Source organism: Prionailurus viverrinus, unplaced genomic scaffold (genome assembly GCF_022837055.1).
Source record: "Prionailurus viverrinus isolate Anna unplaced genomic scaffold, UM_Priviv_1.0 scaffold_38, whole genome shotgun sequence".
In the NCBI taxonomy this organism is placed as follows: Eukaryota; Metazoa; Chordata; class Mammalia; order Carnivora; family Felidae; genus Prionailurus; species Prionailurus viverrinus.
Window position 1 is genome coordinate 4,032,620 of NW_025927606.1, and position 18,989 is coordinate 4,051,608.

Consider the following 18,989-nt stretch of genomic DNA (forward strand, 5'->3'; position numbering starts at 1 on the left):
TGGAACAAGGGGCTATGGATGTGGGGCCGCTCCCAGGACCATCGGCCTCTCAGGACAGGGATCTGCTGGCCGAACGGCTGCTGAGGCGGCCTCACCCCTGCGGGAGGCGCCCTCAGCTAGGGCCTCCAGCACCGTGGCGGTCTCAGAATCGAGGGCTGGCCTCAGAATCGAGGACCCAGCAGCCCTGGACCCGGCACGGTGCGCAGCCTTGAAAGTTACCCACAGGTGTTTCCTACCCTCAAACACGCCAAGCCCAGCAGCCACCTGAAGACACCTGAACGTCCTTTATGGGGAACTCCGTCCGGCACCTGGTGGCGTGGCCACAGGCGGCTCAGAGCCCACGCGGGGACAGCTGGTATTTACAGGCTTGAACAGCGTTTGCGATCTGCCGACCCCACTCCTCTGTCCTCATTAACTGTCCTCCTATACTCTCTTTCCAGAAGCTGAGGACACGGCAGAGAGGGTGAACAAAACCGGGTGGGCTGGAGCCTCCGGGAGGCCCAGAGGACACGCAGCCCTCCTCCACCTTCCCCGGAGGAGAGCCGTGCTCCGCCCCCCACTCCGGACCACTTACCGGCGGGCCCTCCCAGCTCTGCCCTCAGCTTGGATCCCTATCTCTGTCAGAGCCCCCTCCTCGGTCCAGATCCCCCACCCCCCCTCCCGCCCAGACCCCAGGCCTCATCACTGAGACGCGTTTCTCTAAGTCTGGTATGAACCCTCCACACGGTGCCTGACTAAGGGGCTGCTCCCGTTCAGAGACGGTGACTGTGGCACAGGAGGGTCCCACAGCCAGGGCAGAGGGCGGGCAGGAGCAAGGGAGCAGGGGGCTGTGCCCGCTACTGTGTCCCTGCCTCGGGCTGCTGGGACCCAGCGTGGGCCCAGCTGCGTGGCCCCTGCCCTGTGGGGTCGGGACAACTTGCTGCCCGCCAGAGGGAGTCCTCCAGGGTGTGTCCCCCAGCCCAGCCTCAGAGTTCTGAATCCACCTGGTGAAGGCATCCCCCAGCTAGCCCAGGCCCTACACAGATCTTCCCGATTTCGAAAGTCCCCAAGCTCTGCCAGAGGACGTTCTGATTCATGATTGTTTTTGATCCTCTGATAGCTGGGAATGTGGGGGAGATCACCCTCCCCCTGCGACACGCACGGATACCAGGGCCCCCAGCCTCTGGGCAGGCGAGGGCCAACCCTCTTCCTGTACTGGGCACAGAAGGTCCCTCTCGACCCCGGGGAATGAGGACACTGGGCAGAGGCTAGGGGGCAGGGACAAAGTATCCGGGTGGGAATCCCCAGTCGGGGTGAGCTTGGTGGGAGGGTTCTGGGTGCCCTCCGAGCCTCCAGCCCCCAGCACCCTCCCGACGGTCCTCCCACCTGACGTCGATGCCCTGCCTGACAGCACCCCCACATCACTGTCTGGGGGACCCTGCTTCCTCATCACTCAATGCAGTGCTGCCTGCCTGGGCCCAGGGGTGGGGGTGGGTGGCCAAACGCGCACGCCTGACTGAGGCCTCATGTAGAAACTACAACCAGCTGACATGTGTAAGACATTAAGCCCCTGGGTCCTGCTCTCGTGGAGTGGTGCATTGCGGAGGCCCCCGGGGGAATTTGTTTTTAAAGAGGTGGCTTTTTATGTGAGAGGGAAGCTGGGTGGAGAGCTCGAGGGAGGGAGGGACGAACTTAAGTAAAACAGAAACAACCCCCAGCCCTCATGAGCTGGAAGCGGCAAGCAAGCAGCGGAGACAGACGCGCCGTCCTGTCCACGGTGAGTCCCAGGAGCCTGGGAACTGGGCTGGGGCCAGGGTTCTGAGGGGTCCAGGAGACTTGTCTCCTTCCACCGCCGGAGAGCCACCTGGTTGGGGTGCGTTCCCTAGTGGGTGCCTGCTGTATGCCCAGTGAGGCCTCTGAGCCCGACCTGGGGAGAGACAGACCAGTTCAGCCACACCTGAGACGTGAGCACACTGGGAGTGGGGGACGGGAAGGGCCCAACGGGCTGGGGGCCGGGGTTCCTGGGAAAGAGGAGGGGAAGAGGAGCAGGGGACCCGGTGCCAGCAGATGGACAAGAACGTCACTTTTGAGGTGCGAGAGGTGGTGAGACAAGGCCAGAGCCCCCTTCCCAGCTGAGGCTAAGGGGCCAGGACCTCGTAGGAGCGTCTTGGGGGAAGCCCCTGAGGGAGGGATCCAATTCTGTGTGGACGGTGGGTCGCGAGGCCCAGAACAGTGGGGGCAGCCCGCAGGGTCTTGTGGTCTCCCCGGGGGAGTAGGGGACGAGACAGGACCAGGAGGGCTGTGGCAAAGCCACCAGCCCGAAGACAACTCCCAAGGGCGGGCAGACACAGGTGTCGTCTGTGAGGAGACTGGGGAGCGAGGCTTTGGGGGGCACAGAGGTCAGCGTGGTGGCCTCGTAGCTGGGCCTGGGAGGCTGAGGGGCTTGAGGACGCCCCGATCCAGGGTAGCCTGGGACGATGGTTGGAGCTGCCCTTGTACCCCAAGCTCTCCCGGGGACGTGTCACCTGCTCCGTCCTCTCTCCGAGCTGATTGGGGGCCACTGCACACCGGGCTCCAAGGGTGGCCACGGGCTGAGGGCAGTGCCGCGTGCGCTGAGGCGGGCGTGGGGGTCAGGTGGCGCACACCGACTCAAAGACCGGCCTGCGGCCTGCGCTGAGCATGCGGGTGCATCATCACCGACACGTGCCGACGTCTGGGTGTGAGTGGGCTTCTGTCCAGCGCTTGCGTGTGTGTCCGTACGTGCACACGCCCGGGTAGCCGAGTGTCTGCTGACCACGTGAGTGCGCTACAGGTCCGCAGGTGCGGCCGGAGGATGAGTCCAAGCATTCTCGCCCCTGCGGTTCGTGCGCGAGTGTGTGGGTCACGTGTCCATTTGTGCGGACGCAGTGACGTCTCGATGTGGGTGGGGTCTGCGCGAGTTTGCTACGAGTGCTGTGTGTGGGCGATCGGACACGGTGTTCGCATGCGGGTGAGGGGTGTGTGTGTCTCTAGCTGTGCGTGTGTACGTGGGATGTGTCGGGCTGTTTTTCCCGTGTGCGTGTGTGGGTGTGAATGCACGCGCACACGGCGGGTGCGTGGCAGGCTGCATTCCGCGTGTCGGTGCGTGCGTTCCTCTGCTTGCTCACGCGCCACGGCCTGTGTGTCCATGCGGGATGGTGGGTCACGGGTCTTGGGACCTCCGTGCTGCTGCGAGCTACCTCCCTTGGAAGGTTGGAGGCGTGAGCGCGGGAGAAACTTTGGTGGGGGGCTCTCTTGGGCCCCACATCATGATGCTGTTTTGCTGGAAGAGTCTTTGGTGAGCTTCAGCTGATAATTCATTCCCCGGTGCTTCTGAGGGGACCTGATGCCTCTAGCGCTCGTGGCCCCCTGGGTGTCTGGGCAGGCGGCTTGCAAGGAGGTTCTGCCAACCCGCTGGGCCCTGACGGTGACCGGGAAGGCTGTAGCACCACCAGTGTGACCGCCCTGCGGCTCAGGCTGGGACTCCACAGCACTGTTCCCTTGCCACGTGTTTATTTTCACTGCATTCTTTCTTTTCTTTTTTTTTCTTTTTTTTTTTAATTTTTAACGTTTATTTATTTTTGAGAGAGAGAGACACAGAGCATGAACGGGGGAGGGTCAGAGAGAGGGAGACAGAGAATCTGAAAACAGGCTCCAGGCTCCGAGCCGTCAGCACAGAGCCCGACGCGGGGCTCGAACTCACGGACCGCGAGATCGTGACCTGAGCTGAAGTCAGCCGCTTAACCGACTGAGCCACCCAGGCACCCCTTTTTCTTCTTTTTTAAATTTAATTAATTAATTAATTTACATCCAAGTTAGCATCTAGTGCAACAGTGATTTCAGGAGTAGATTCCTTAGTGCCCCTTGCCCATTTAGCCCATCCCCCCTCCCACACCCCCTCCAGTAGCCCTCTGTTTGTTCTCCATATTTATGAGTCTCTTCTGTTTTGTTCCCCTCCCTGTTTTTATTTTATTTTCGTTTCCCTTCCCTTATGTTCGTCTGTTCTGTGTCTTAAAGTTCTCGTATGAGTGAAGTCCTAGGATATCTCTCTTTCTCTGACTAATTTCACTTGGCATAATACCCTCCAGTTCCATCCATGTAGTTGCAAATGGCAAGATTTCATTCTTTTTGATTGCCAAGTAATACTCCATTTATATCTATACCACATCTTCTTTATCCATTCATCCATCGATGGACATTTGGGCTCTTTCCATACTTTGGCTATTGTCGATAGTCCTGCTATAAACATTGGGGTGCACATGCCCCTTCGAAACAGCATACCTGTATCCCTTGGATAGATTCCTAGTAGTGCGATTGCTGGGTCCTAGGGTAGTTCTATTTTTAGTTTTTTGAGGAACCTCCAGACTGTTTTCCAGAGCGGGTGCACCAGCTTGCATTCCCACCAACAATGCAAAAGAGTTCCTCTTTCTCCACATCCTTGCCAATATCTGTTGTCGCCTGAGTTGTTAATGTGAGCCATTCTGACAGGTGTCAGGTGGTAGCTCATTGTGGTTTTGATTTGCATTTCCCTGATGATGAGTGATGTTGAGCATTTTTTCATGTGTCGGTTGGCCATCTGGATGTCTTCCTTGGAGAAGTGTCTATTCATGTCTTTTGCCCATTTCTTCACTGGATTATTGTTTCACTGGAGTATTGTTTTTTGAGTGTTAAGTTTGATAAGTTCTCTATAGATTTTGGATACTAAACCTTTATCTGATAGGTCGTTTGTAAATATCTTCTCCCATTCCATCAGTTGCCTTTCAGTTTTGCAGATTGTTTCCTTCGCTGTGCAGAAGCTTTTTATTTTGATGAGGTCCCAGTAGTTCATTTCTGCTTTTGTTTCTCTTGCCTCCGGAGGCGTGTTGAGCAAGAAGTTGCTTCAGGCAAGGCCAAAGAGGTTTTTGCCTGTTTTCTCCTCGAGGATTGTGATGGCCTTCCTGTCTTACATTGAGGTCTTTCGTCCATTTTGAGTTTATTTTTGTGTCTGGTGTAAGAAAGTGGTCCAGATTCATTCTTCTGCATGTTGCTGTCCAGTTTTCCCAGCACCACTTGCTGAAGAGACTGTCTTTATTCCATTGGTTGTTCTTTCCTGCTTTGTCAAAGATCAGTTGGCCATACGTTGGTGGGTCCATTTCTGGGTTCTCTATTCTGCTCCGTTGATCAGAGTGTCTCTGCTTGTGCCAGTACCGTATTGTCTTGCTGATTATAGCTTTGTAACAGCTCGAAGTCCAGGATTGTGATGCCTCCTGCTTTGGTTTTCTTTTTCAAGGTCGCTTTGGCTATTCGGGGTCTTTTCTGGTTCCATACAAATTTTAGGATTGTCTGTTCCAGCTCTGGGAAGAGTGCTGGTGTTATTTTGATAGGCATTGCGTTGAATGTGTCAGTTGTTTTGGGTATCACTGCGTTCTTTCTGTTTATGGCAAGTGGTGCTGACTTCCCAACTAATAACACTTTGCCCTTTACTTAAATAAGAAATGGAACGATTCAAAGCAAACTACTGAGGCAGGGCTTGAGGCAAGGATTGGGAGGAGTCTGCTTCTTTGGGAAGTGGCCCCGTGGCCCTTTCCGTGGCCAGGAGGAGAGGAGCATCTGAGAGGGGGTGTCAGGGCGGCCTCCCCGGGGACCAGCTGGCAAGAGCCCTGTCCTTGGCTTCCACCCCACTGGTTGAGGACCAGCCACACCAGCCCCACGTCGTCTGGGTGAGACCAAGATGTGAATGGGCACAAGAGGCTTCTCTCTACTACGGGGAAGCAGTCCTGGGGCACAGATAACATGGCCATCATGAAGGGGAAAAAGGAAGGCAGGCTGCTTCACAAGGGCCCGTGAGGTTGGGACCGTGCGCCCTCATTCCACAGACAAGAAAACCAAAGTCACTGGTCACGGGGAAATGGCCCGCGTGTCAGTTCTCTGCTGCTGCATAACAAATTATCCCAAAACTTGGCAGCGAGTGCACAGGGCTCGTGTCCGCACCACCGTTTCCTGCGGGCTGGGGCTTCATCAGGTCAGGGGGGCCAGACACCAGCTGGGAGATGCTGCTCGGATGACCGGAAGGCTGGTGCCTGGCCGTCGGCTGACACCGCGCTGGCCCTGTTGACAAGAGCAGCCAGGCCAGGTTTCCGGAGGACTGTCCCAGGAGACAGAGCCAGGGAGGAGCACAGAAGTCACACCTCCCACCTTCTAGCGGCTGGTAGGTCAAGCCAGTCACCTCTCCACAGATGGGCCAGCGTCGCACGGTGAGGAGAGCCTGTGGGCCACGAGGCAATGGTGCAGCCGTCTCTGGAAAATGCAGTCTGCCACGGCCAGGGGTTCGAACCCAGGACCGTCTGTTTCTGAAGTGTGTGCTGTTCACAAAGCCCTGACCTCCCTCCTCACAGTGAACCTTAAAAACGAATGGCCTGGGCCAGGCCAGCCCCTGGCTCTGCCTGAGCCACTACAACATGACGATGAGAAAGACGGCCGCAGGCGCCTGCCTGGCTCAGTCGGTCGGGCTTCCGACTCTGGCTGGAGCCCTGATTCATGGTCTCGAAGTTCATGAGTTTGAGCCCCGCTTCAGATCCTCTGCCCCCCTCTTTCTCTGCCCCTCCCCACTCGTTCTCACGCACTCTCTCTCTCTCTGTCAAAAACAAAACAGATGTAAAAATAAAATAAATAAAAGTTACAAAAAGATGGGTGCCATGTGCAGCAACCAGGCCAAGTGGAGGCGACTGGAATGAAAAGCAAACACTGAAGAGGCTTTGTGGTACCACGCCAGCGTCCTCCAGGCCACAGTGGGAGGCTGAGACGCACGTCCCCTGTTCTGGCGCATTTGGGTTGAGAACAGAACTTGCGACATCAGAGAATGGAAAGCATCCATCAGCACTCAGATTTCAACACATTTCCGGGATTGAAAACAGGCTGGAAGAGGCCATCTATGAAGCAGAGAAGGGAGACCCGTCGGGAATATTTGTGGAGGGGGCTGCAGGGGCGCGAGGGGGACAGCCCACCCAGGAGAACCCAGAAGGGAACTCGGCTCTGACGCTGCAGGGGTGGACGTGATAAGGGAGCTGTTCACATGGATGCTCGGATCCTACAGCCAGGTGGAAAACACCAGAACACCAGGAGGGCCTCCCTTAACATTTTTGTCTGTCTGGAAACCGGAGCTGCATTACAAGTGCTCGAGTCGAGTTCTGGTGTTAAGGGGTCCTCTGTGTGATGTGACCCTCCCTCGTGCTCACCTCATGCCAAACCGGAAGCCAGGAGGCTGTCTGGGCACACACAGCACACCCAGCTTTGCTGTCACTGCCTTCTTCAGTGTGAAGTGGCGAAGATGGCCAGTGGCTAAGGGAAGTGTGCAAACGCAACACGAGGTCCGGATAAAGTACGGGAAAAAATGAGTTCAGAAGAAACAAGCGATCGTCTGGTAAACAGATGAAAACAGAACCCCCGATATCAGACATTATTTCCGTAACAAAAACACAGTGCCAAGGGGAAAACATCAACCACAGACCAGTCTTGGGAGATTAAATCTATGATCCCTGAAAGAAAACATTGCAAGTGCTGAAAGTCAAAATTGAGGAAATCTCTTAGCACACAGAGTAAAAGCACAAGAAAACCTAAAACGAGACACAAAGGATGAACACAGGAGATCCGGCATCTGGTGGAGAGCAGGGCCAGGAGAGAGGAGAGAGAGTAAGTGGGAGAGAAGAAATGGTGCCCTGTGATAAAGGCAGAAAGAGACTTCCAATCAGTAAACCTGAGGGTTGAGCTAGTTGAATGAAAAATAGAGCCTCAAATTAAGGCACACCATGGAAAAATGGCAGAACCCCAGGACGAAGATGTGACTCACGAAGATTGTGGAGAAAAAGCCACATGTCCTCTCCCCAGAAAGACCCGGGGCTCAGACCAACACTGGATGCCCCATCAACAACACAGTGCAGACACCCTCAAGCTCCAAGGGAAAATGGTTTACAGCTCAGTGGTACCTGTCCAGCAAAACTGCTGACCGTGTGCAAACCCCCGGGGACTCTAATCTGGACTTCCCACACACCCACTACTAAGGAATGATTTGAGGACCAGCTCTAATAAAGTAAGAACATAAACCCAAAAGGAGGCAGACTCGTAGTGTAGAAATTAAGTAGAAACCATCAATCCAAAGCTAGGGGCTGTAGGTATGAGGCACAGAGCTTAGAAGATAGAGAATATGATTAACAGCGCCCAGTGGAATGAAAAAAAAAAATAAATAAAAGCAACCAGAAACTCCAGGTGAACAATAAAACCATATGGAACAAGCAAGCTGAATTGGGAGCTGAGAATGCCTTGATCCGCCAGGTGCGCTGGGAGCTCTACACATTAGCGCTTCCAACAGGACTGGAATGACTTCTGTTTCACAGAGATACTGAGGCTGAGGGCTCTGAGCAGCTCGCACAAGGCTTGCTGCCTTGTCCCCCACAGCGCGTGAGTCAAAGGAATGATGCACACCCGAACCCGGGCCCCCAGAAGGTTTGCCCTCAGGCTCAGTGCCACTCGTGCTCAGTGTGACGCTGTGAACTCTTAGGACAAGGCTGCACGGGTCCTCCCACCTGGTGCATCCCGGTGGCCTTGAGTCCTCTCCTCTGGGCAGCACCTAAGTGCAGTCACACCCACAGCTCAGCTCCTGGAAAGCTGTCCTCTGTCCTGAGCCAATAGAATGTGAATGTTCCCTGAGACTAGAGGCAGGTGGGACTGTGTTGGAGCTGGGGGCAAACGGAAAAGTCAGAATTCGGGCCCTGCCTGCACTTAAAAGTTTATATTTTGGGGGCGCCTGGGTGGCGCAGTCGGTTAAGCGTCCGACTTCAGCCAGGTCACGATCTCGCGGTCCGTGAGTTCGAGCCCCGTGTCAGGCTCTGGGCTGATGGCTCGGAGCCTGGAGCCTGTTTCCGATTCTGTGTCTCCCTCTCTCTCTGCCCCTCCCCCGTTCATGCTCTGTCTCTCTTTGTCCCAAAAATAAATAAAAACGTTAAAAAAAAAATTTAAAAATAATAATAATAATAAAAAAAATAAATAAAAGTTTATATTTTGTCCAGCATGGATTTTTTTTTGCACAAATTTTTATTTTTAGAAATATTGCATGAAAATACTATTGACCTTGATGGCTCAAGTTTTTGTGCCCCCCCGCCCCCCCACTTTGAAATTTGCATGTGAAGCTAATGCCTGGCTCTCCTCACACTCCACCAGCCCTGTGCTACCTGGGTACCTGGGAGAACCAGGGACCAACGGGAGAGAACCAAACTTGTGAGAGGAAAGAGGAAGTCAAGGTGTGACGTGCAAAGCTGGGAAAAGAGGAACAGCCACGTAGCCCACCTTTCAGGGGTGATGGGGTACACCTCCCACCGCGGGGTGGGATGAGGGTGTGTTAAGACCTTTTCTGTTGGGCTTTTAAACTAATAAAGTATTACAAAGGGTTGACCAGAGAATTTAATAATTAATATTAATAATAATAATTATAATTATAATAAATAACGTAAACGAATCCTGAACTTGAAGATGGAGAGAAGGTCAAAATCCAGGGTCAGGCAGGTTTCGAAGGACAGACACATGGAGCTGTGTGGCAACGGATGAAGGGTTAGAGAAGAACTCACAGCCGCGAGACTGTGTGTGTACAAAGGAATCTGACCTGCCGTGGCTGCCGTGCTGGAAAGTGGCCGTGAGAAGCCCCTGCGTGAATTCACCGGGATGCAAGTGTTCCTGGGGCATGGCCCAAGAAAGTACTGTAGACGAGCCAGAGATAAGTTAGAATAAATATCTCAAGACAGGAGCAAATACAGTGCACAGGAAACTGGATCCAGGGCAAGGTGTAGTTACATAGTTACATTTAAATCAAGGGCTCAGCCCACGGCTGGCTGTAACCTCCTGGGAAGGACTTCTCTGTTGAAGGAGAAATACTGATTTAAATACAACTGTTACACATATCACCGCTAGCAAAGTAGTGAGACTCCCGGAGACAGGGAATTGAAATACCCTGAAAATTTTGGCTAAAGCAAGAAACAGGGGAGGAGCTTCGAGATGGGACAAGAAACAGTGGGCCCAGCACCACCACCATCATTATTCTGGCTTGAATGATCACGTGTAAAGACAGCGTGTTCAGACGAGGCTGAGAAATCAAATACAGTTACACGTTCTGAGGACCCAACTCCGAAACAAAACGGATAAGAAAAAAAAAAAGGTAAACATAAACAGAAAAATCGGGGGCAGGCAAAAAATAAGAGCAGGGAACGGGTTCCGGGAGAGATCCCGGGAAAAGGGACCCCGTGGAGAGGGCGGCCCGCCGGTGTAAGCAGACCAGAGCTCCGCCCACGGAAGCGTCCAGGCCCCGAGGAGACAGGTCGGGAGGTTGGAGGTGAGTGGACCAAATGGCTGTGCAGAAGACGGCCAAGGGCAAGCAGATGTGTGCCAGCCACCTCCGCGGAGACTCCTGGTTCCAGCTGGCCCCGGGCTTCGTCACCCTCCCCAGTGCCTCTCCCCAGCGCCCGTGGTCTGCTTAGAGCCTGTGGCCGGAGTGGGGGGTGGGTGAGGGTCTCCCTGGTGGGATGGGGATCCTGGCGGAGAAAGTCTCGCATGGGGTCTGGGGCCAGTGGCACAGAGGATGTCCCTGTGTCCCTGCTCCTCCTCTCAAGGGGTGCGGAGGAGCTGGAACAGACCAGGGCTGCTACCCTCAGCACCCTGTACCCCGCATCCTTTCGTGCTGCCCTTTCAACAGGAGACACAGGCTGGGCCCAGGCACGGACACCCAGCTAATGGGCAGAGCCGGGGCTGGGACGTGACCTCCCTCCTCAGGCTGGTGGAAGGATCCATCCTTGGGGGGGGGGGGCACAGGGGGGGCTCCGCAGGGCAGGTCTGCATGAGGCTCCAGCACCGTCCAGGTGCAGAGGCATCAGGGAGCCTGCTGAGGGGATGGGGTCCAAGGACCCCCACCCCCAGGCTTGCCCACCTGCCCTCCTGAGCCTCCCTGCCTCACCCACACCTCTCAGCAGCCTTCCTGGCCTGGCTCTCTCCCAGCCCGGGTGCCCACTGGAACCCTGGACGCTGGCCCAGCCCTGGGACCAGGATCCATGGGTTCCAGCAAAGACATCAAGAGCCTTGAGTGCCCAAGAAGCCTGGAGAGCCACCTCCATGCTAAGGAAACGCTGACCCTCCAGATTTCTGACCCGCCAAGTCCAGCCTGCTCGGCCAGAAGCCTGCAGCCAGAGTGTGGGTGGCTGGACGGCCAGGCGGTGGCAGGGCCAGGAGCCAGGGCCCGACCCCCAGCAGTGGGTGGTATGATGGGAGCATCCTGGGGGGCTGCATTCCGTCTTCCATGATGATGTAAGACTGTTTTTACAGGCAAACATTACAAGAGGCAAATCTGAATGATGTTTCAGTTCTTGTTTGCAGATCTTAGGCCGCCAGGTCCTGAGTTTGCAGAGGGAATAAGACAGTACCACTAATGCAGGCTGAGACCTTACCCAGGGTCGCCCCTCCCAGGCCTGCCCTTTCACCCTGGCTCTGCTCCCCTGGGGTCAGCAGCCTCCTACTATGCCTGTGCCTGGCCCAGACAACAACGCCCGGCCCACAGGGTCCAGGACCTCCCATCCTCCACCCCCCTCCCGAGGGAGTGCTGGTTACTGATTGAACACTGGAATGAATCTTAAATGGGACATCCCCCGGCAATAATCACCAGGACCAAAGGCCTCTGTTCTCTCTTCTGGCTCACAGACCAGCTCCTTCTAGCCTTGGCTGGACCCCACACACAAGCCGGCCAGGCGAGGCCAGACGTGCCAGAGCAGTGCTCGAAGCAGGCCCCTGGACGCTGTGTCATGGGGACCAGCTGGTGGCTCTGGGCCCTGGTGGCCGTCTGCACTGGAGACCAGTTCCGGGATGAGGCTGAGAGAATCATGCGGGGCACACCTGTCATTGACGGGTAAGTGGCCACTGGGGACGGGACGGGGGGGTCCGGGGCTGGAGGGGCTAGGAGCTCATGTGACCCTGACACTGACATTGCCTTATCTCTGCTGGGGCTCAGTTTCTTCAACCACAACATGGCTTTTGCCTTTGCTGGCCTCAGCTTATTCGTGGGGTCTCTTAGGGCCCCCCTAAAGCTTCAGCAGATGATGGTCTGTAGGGAATGGAGCAGTTAAAAGGCCCCTGTGGCCCTCAGCAGCTCCTGGGGTGCCCTACAAGCTGACTCCCTGCACCCTGGGTGCCAGCTCCCAGCTCAGAGTGGGTGCTGGGGATAGAGGAGGTTGGGGCCTGGCCCAGGGCACGCCTCGAGCTAGCCATGTAGCCCAAGGAGCCATATTCCCTCCCTGGGCCTTAGTTTCCCCTGGGAGGCCCCTCCTTAACCCTCCTCCAAGACCTCTCTCATTCCTCTCCCTCTCCTGCATCCGCCTTGGGGAGACGTCCTCAGGCACAGGGTCCCCGGGTCACCTCTGGGCTGTGTGCCCAGCTTGACCTTACTTGCATGTCCACTGACCCACCCACCCCCACAGAGGGAGACCCCTTTCTAGCCAAGACCCTGGTGACACCTTGTGGTTTTGTGTCTGATGCACAGCCAAGCTGGCAGGGCCTGTCTCCTCCAATGCCCGGTGCGTCTGCCCTCCTCCCTTGCCCCCATCTCCACCTCTGCTGGGTCATCCGGTGAGCCTCTGGCTGTCCTTCCTTCCACCAGTGGAGGTCTGGTCTCAGGGCTGCAGCCAGAGGGAGTCTGGGAGACAGAAGTACCAGCTCCCGTCCCCTGGCTCAAACTCCCCACCTGTCACGGCTCCCACTGAGCTCAGAGTATTGTCTAAGTCCTGCAATGGACCTCAAGACCCTTCACTGCCTTCCCCAGCCATCCCCACACTCCCGGGTGCCCCAGGCAGGCTCGTGCTGTCCCTGCCGGTCCCCATGTCCACGCTGCCTCCCTCAGCTCCTCCCGGGCTTTGCTCTGGGCTACCTCTCCCGGCCCCCGTGTGAAACGCCACCTGGGCACACACACCCCTGCCCCTCCCGCTTCCTTTCCTGTCCCATTTCCAACATACCAGCAGGGAGCGAGGACCCCGTTCCCTGGGCACTCAGTCTGAAGGGCCGTGTGGCACACATATACACACCCTTGGGCGCTGGAAGTGTTAGGGGAGCACCTGTTTGTGCCTGTCTGGCACCCAGTACGTGCGTGATAAATGTTGCGGTCGTGACTATTTGGCAGACGCCTCTGGGCTTTGTTGGACAAAATAGTCTGCAAGAAAAGCAGAGAAAATGGGGTGTGTCCTTATACAGGAAGCCCAGGGAGCTGTGGCAGCCCTAGAGAAGGGAGGGGCCGCCAGCCCTTCCCCATCTGCCCCTGGTTCCTCCCCCGTACCTCCTTCCTGGCCCTGGGGTCCCCTCGTATACACTCAAGGGGAGTGAGGCAAAGAGAGGTCTGCTGAGAGGCTGCTGCCCTGGGCTCCCACCCCAGATGGAGCCCCTGCTGTCTGGTAGAAGATGCCAACAGTATGAGCCCGGGAAGGTGCTCCTTCATTCTGAGGACCCACCGGGGTGGGGGGGGGGGCAGCTGGGCACAGAGAGCGGGGTGCAAGGTCAGGTGCTGGGGGTTGGGAGGACCGCAGGGGGGGTAAGTGGCTCCAAGAGCCTAGACAGCCCGGAATTCTCAAGGAGCTGGAATTTGGGAATCAGGATTGTCCCAAGAGCCAGACAGTGAAGAGCAGGTGACAGGACCCAAACCAACACTGTGATATTAGCTCCTCTTGCAGGTAAGAGACTCAGGTAAGTGGTTTCAACAAGAGAAAGAGCCCCAGGGAGTCCTGGCTGTTCCACAGTGTGACACAGCGGCCATCATTCCCACCTCAGGCTTCAAAGTGGCCGCTGCAGCCCCGGCCTTTATGTCTGCATGCCAGCCAGCATGAAGGAGGAAGGGACATAGAAAGGGCAGAGGGTGAGCGAGTCAAGGAGAGCTTTTGGGAGCTGTCAAAGGGCAGAACTTAGTCACATGGCCACACCCAGCAGTAAAGGGACACGAAGTCGCTTTATTTCAAATGGCCAGGTTTCCTGCTAAAAACAGGCGGCTCTGTTACCAAGAAAAAGACGGAGAGTGGGTAGCGGGCCTCCAGCAGTCGCTCCGACAATAGCTGGCTGACATTCAAGTGCTTGGAATGGTCACCTCCCCCCTTGGAGTAGGAGCAGGGTCCTCTGACCACTGGGGGTGCTGCCCAGGCCACACAGATAAGGAGGGTGGATCCAGGCTCCAGAAGGGCATTGTTGGCCGCAGGGCAAATGTGACCTCTGTTCCCCACTCCGGGCTCCGGCCCGCGAAGGCAGGAGGGGAGGAGGCTGGAGCAAAGTGCCCCTCCCCCCTGGTGGGTTCCTGGCTGCCGGCTGGAGGGTGGGGCGTCCTTAGGCCGGGAGGAACGTCCCCTCCAGGGACCCTGCCCAGTGCTGCCCAGAGGCACGGACACTCGGGACTCACCTACACGTGCCCCCGCTCGGTCAGCAAAGGCGTTCTGACCACCAGCCCACACCCGACCACGTCAAAACACAGCTGTGGCGGTGGCCCTCGAGAGAGCTGGGGGGCTTCCAGAGTCTGGAGCCAGCTTGCTTTGGAAAGGCTCACCCCAGGACGGCTGGCCGAGGAGGTCCAGGCGCTCACAGTTTCGTCTCTGAGCCAAGTACCAAAGCGTCCCCATGTTACAGGTGGAAAAACTGAGGCCAGAGAGGCAGGAGCCAGGATTGGGGGTGGGAACTGGATGGGGGTTGAGGACAGAGCTGGGGGAGGGGTCTCGAAAGCAGAAGCGGCCCCTCAAACAGAGCAGTGGCCCCTGGGATGGGGCTGGGAGCAGGAGTGGGGCGGGAGGGGGGGTGGGTGAGGCACCAGGCCCCTCGCCCTCGCCCTCGCCCTCGCCGGTGCATCAGGGATCCCGCAGGGGCTCTCCACGGGTGTCCCGTATTCCAGGCTTGGCTGATCCAAGTGCAGATTCCACCTCGCAGGTCTGAGACTTTGCATTTCCCCGGCCCCTGCTTCTTCCATGTGTGAACTTAGGGGGTGCTGGCAGCCCAGAGGTCTCTCCCCGTCGAGGCTGCTCCTGGCTCCTGGGTCCAGGGCTGAATCTGCCCAGCCCTGTGGGTTCTTGCCTTTGCAGCCCAGACCGGCCCCTGCCATTCGCCTCCTCCTTCCCTCCCCTCCTTCTCTCCCTCCATAGGAGCATAGAAGGATGGGCAGAGCTGTCATAGAGGCCCCGGTGCCCCAAGAGGACGGGGTGTGTGTTGGGGGGGGGGGGGTGCCAGACAGGCCACACCCCCATTTCCCTGCCCCCTCCCTGCAAGGGGAGGATTTCAAGACTCCCCCGCCCAGCTGCCCGTGTCAACCAGCACTAGTCATGGAGGTGGTTTGAACCCTGCCCGTTCCCCAGGACGATTCTGGAGACAAACATCTGCCCTTGCCTCTTGGGCAGCGGAAGGCCCTTGGAGGGAATACCTCCCAGAGGCTCTCTCCGCCCACAGTCACCCGGCCTGGGTGTGGGGCACAGTCGGGTGTGGGGCACAGTCGAGCAACTCACCTGCGCGTAGGCGTGCTCGGATCACGAGCAATCCGCCAGCCCTGTGGCCGGCTCTAATTCCCAGCCTGTGAGGGAGTTCGGAGGCCCCCGGCCTGAGTGGCCACCCTGACTCGGCCCTGGCCCTTTCTCCCGCCCCCACCCCCACCCCCAGGCACAATGACCTGCCCTGGAGGCTGCTGACCATGTTCAACAACCAGCTCCAGAGCGAGAGGGCCAACCTGACGAGCCTTGCCAACACACACACCAACATCCCCAAGCTGAGGGCTGGTTTTGTTGGGGGCCAGGTATGGCTCAGCCCGGCCCCACGCTCGCTCACGCTGGCGTCCACCCATCTCCCTCCCCAACGCATCCTGGCCAGGGTGCAGGCGTGCCCGGGGCGGTGTCCCTCCTGAGCCCTTGGGGCCACAAGTCTTTGGAAGGGGACGCTGGTGGCCACCAAGGCCGTCCCAGGGCTCCCGGGGCAGGAGGGAAGTGTGTGTGGTGTGGGGCCGGGGGCCAGCGGTCCTAGCTGCCCTCCCCCGCGGCCCCTAGTTCTGGTCTGCGTACACGCCCTGCGACACCCAGAACAAGGATGCCGTGAAGAGGACCCTAGAGCAGATCGACGTCATCCAGCGCATGTGCCAGATGTATCCGGAGACCTTTGTGTGTGTCACCAACAGCGCAGGTGGGTCCCGGTCCGGCCCGCCTTCCTGAGCCCCTGCCGCTGCCCGCCCCAGCCCCGGGCAGGGTGGCTAGGGCCGCCCGGGTGTGCCTTACGTCGAAACTCCCCGGACGCCCAGGTGCCCGACGCCCTCAGCCAGCTCTCCTCACAGGCATCCGGCAGGCCTTCCGGGAGGGGAGGGTGGCCAGCCTTGTCGGCGTGGAGGGCGGCCACTCCATAGACAGCAGCCTGGGCGTCCTGCGGACACTCTACCGCCTGGGCATGCGGTACCTGACCCTCACCCACAGCTGCAACACGCCGTGGTAGGTGACCCCGGGGAGGCCGCCAGGCCGCGCGGGAGGGGGAGGGCCGCGGGGCAGGGCCGATCCCTAGCCCTGCTCTCCTCCGGCTCCTTCCTCCCCATCCGAGTGCCCTGGGTCCGGGTGGGCCACGACCACCACTCCATCCCTGGCACACCTGCTCTCCGCTCTCCTAGGGCTGACAACTGGCTGGTGGACACGGGAGAGGACAAGGCTGAGAGCCAAGGCCTGTCACGCTTTGGCCAGGTAAGGCGGTGGGGGGGGGGGGGGGGGACGTCAGGCAAGGACCACAGTCACCCTCAGAGAAGTGACCCAGGATGCAGTTTCTCGCCTTTCAGGACCTGTTTCTTTACCTATAAACTGGAGCCCCAGGGCCATCCCAGGGTGGGTACCCGCTAGAGCGGCTGGGCATCTTCCAGTCATTGAAGAGTCCACAAACACCTGGCCAGCGAGGGGACCTTTCCCAAATGTCCCGCCCGCCATGCCGGGACTCGTGGGGTGTGTGTGGGGGGGGCTGCGGTGAACCCCGGGTGTGCAGACAGTGTGGCCAGTGCAGCCTTCCCGACCCCTGAGCCCTGTGTCGGCACAGAGTGTGGTGAAGGAGATGAACCGCCTGGGGGTCATCATCGACCTGGCCCACGTGTCCGTGGCCACCATGAAGGCTGCCCTACGCCTGTCCACAGCTCCCGTCATCTTCAGCCACTCCTCGGCCTACAGCCTGTGCCAGCACCGGCGCAATGTGCCCGACGACATCCTCCGGCTGGTGGTGAGGGGCTGCGGGCCGGCCCTCCCTCCCCGCCCCTCCCCGCGGTGGTCCCGGAGTGCCCCGCCTCCTCCCGTGCCCACAACTCCACTGTTCTCCTGGGCAGAACCAGACGGGCAGCCTGGTGATGGTTAATTTCTACAACGACTACGTTTCCTGCAGACCGGAAGCCACCCTGTCCCAAGTAGCAGGTTGGTGCGTGTGAGTGGCCACGGCAGCTGGGCGGGGGAGGGCCACTCCCAGGACCCACACCCGCCGCCTTCCTCGGTAGACCACCTGGACCACATCAAGAAGGTGGCAGGAGCTGGAGCCGTGGGCTTTGGTGGGGACTTTGATGGTGTTTCAAGGTAAGGGGCAAGGCCTACATCCTGTGGCTGACCTGGGAAGGTCACACCACGTCCCCCACCCCACCCCACCCCACCCCACCCCCGCCCAAACATGTCATGAGGGTCTGAAGCTCGGACGGGCCCAGCACGTCTGGGTCTGAAGGCCACTGCACTGGATCCCCCGATGCCTTGGGGTGGGGGCCACAGGGGGTCGTGGGGAGGTGGACAGGCCCGAGGCCCTGACCCCTGGGACGCAGGGCCCGGTTCTCTCTGCCCTCACCTCAGGCTCCCCGTGGGGCTTGAGGATGTGTCCAGGTACCCAGACCTGGTGGCTGAGCTACTCAGGAGGCGGTGGACAGAGACGGAGGTCAGGGGCGCCCTGGCCAACAACCTGCTCAGGGTCTTTGAGGCAGTGGAACAGGTAAGGAGAGGCCGGTGCACCTGCCCGCCCTTCTCTGCCGGAAGGCGGGCAGGCGGCCCAAGCAGTGTCTGTCCCCAGGTGAGCGATCACACACAAAGTCCTGAAGAGGAGCCTATCCCGGCGGACCAGCTGCAGGCTTCCTGCAGGACGATGTACGGCTACTCAGGGGCCCCCAGCCTCCACCGGCAGCCAGGGGCCCTGCTGGCCTCCCTCACTACCGTCCTCCTCGGCCTGGGCCTTCTGTGACGCCCTGGGGCCCGGACCTCTAGGGTCCTCCTCCGGCCCCGGGGAGATGGTGGCATCGGGGCAGGGAGAGTCCGGCTCCCCAGGCACGAGGCCCGGCCTCTCCTGAGCAGGCACCGGGGCTCAGCTGAGGGCAGGAAGCTGTGGACAGTTCCAGACACAGACACACAGTGGACCCTTAATAAAGGCCGAGCCATGAGGCTGTGTGTTCTCAGCATCCCAGTCCTTGCGGGGGTGGGGAGGGGGGCTCCTGAGCACCCAGGGCAGATTTTGTCAAGATGGTCCCAGGCTAGACCCCCAGACTCAGGCGTGCCTGGGTCCTCCGGAAAGAGATTTGCATGGACATTGCTGAAGTCTAAAAACACACGGTCTGGGCTTCAGAACCCCCCCCCCCCCCCCCGCCACCACCACCATATGAATGAACATGCACACTCATGTATACCTGCGTGCCCCACGCCATTACGCACACACACGTGTGACCACACCCCTGCCGCCTGGCTCAGCTGCTCTCAGAGGGGAAAGCCAGGTCTGGAGCAGGGCTGAACCACCCAGCGACTCCAGGTGGGAGCCTCTCAGAACGCTCTGTCTGGATGGCCTCAGACTCCTGAGCAGGAGCCCCAGTGCCCAAGCGCCCGGGCCCTGAGACACCCACAAACAGGTGGACGGCCCCTTGCAGCTCCCAACCTGAAGGTGGACGGCCCACAGGTGCCTGCTCGGCTCCCCCCCCCCCCCCCCCCCCCCCCCCCGCCGTGAAGGTC

The 18,989-nt window shown here is 58.7% G+C and overlaps 1 protein-coding gene across 2 annotated transcripts; it reads left to right on the forward strand.

Annotated features, from left to right (window-relative positions):
- Window positions 1-1,575: 1,575 nt before the first annotated feature.
- DPEP1 (dipeptidase 1) lies at window positions 1,576-18,431 on the forward strand. 2 transcript variants are annotated; one of them, XM_047846296.1, is made up of 11 exons: window positions 1,576-1,756; window positions 11,707-11,911; window positions 15,670-15,802; window positions 16,050-16,182; window positions 16,298-16,481; window positions 16,655-16,724; window positions 17,068-17,244; window positions 17,348-17,432; window positions 17,513-17,588; window positions 17,853-17,988; window positions 18,067-18,431. In XM_047846296.1, the coding sequence occupies exons 2-11, from the start codon at window positions 11,808-11,810 to the stop codon at window positions 18,232-18,234; spliced, it is 1,266 nt and encodes a 421-aa protein (XP_047702252.1). In that variant the 5' UTR covers window positions 1,576-1,756; window positions 11,707-11,807; the 3' UTR covers window positions 18,235-18,431. The 2 variants fall into 2 exon arrangements, with proteins under 2 accessions (XP_047702252.1, XP_047702253.1); XM_047846297.1 differs by having other exon boundaries at window positions 1,581-1,756; window positions 16,331-16,481.
- Window positions 18,432-18,989: the final 558 nt, after the last annotated feature.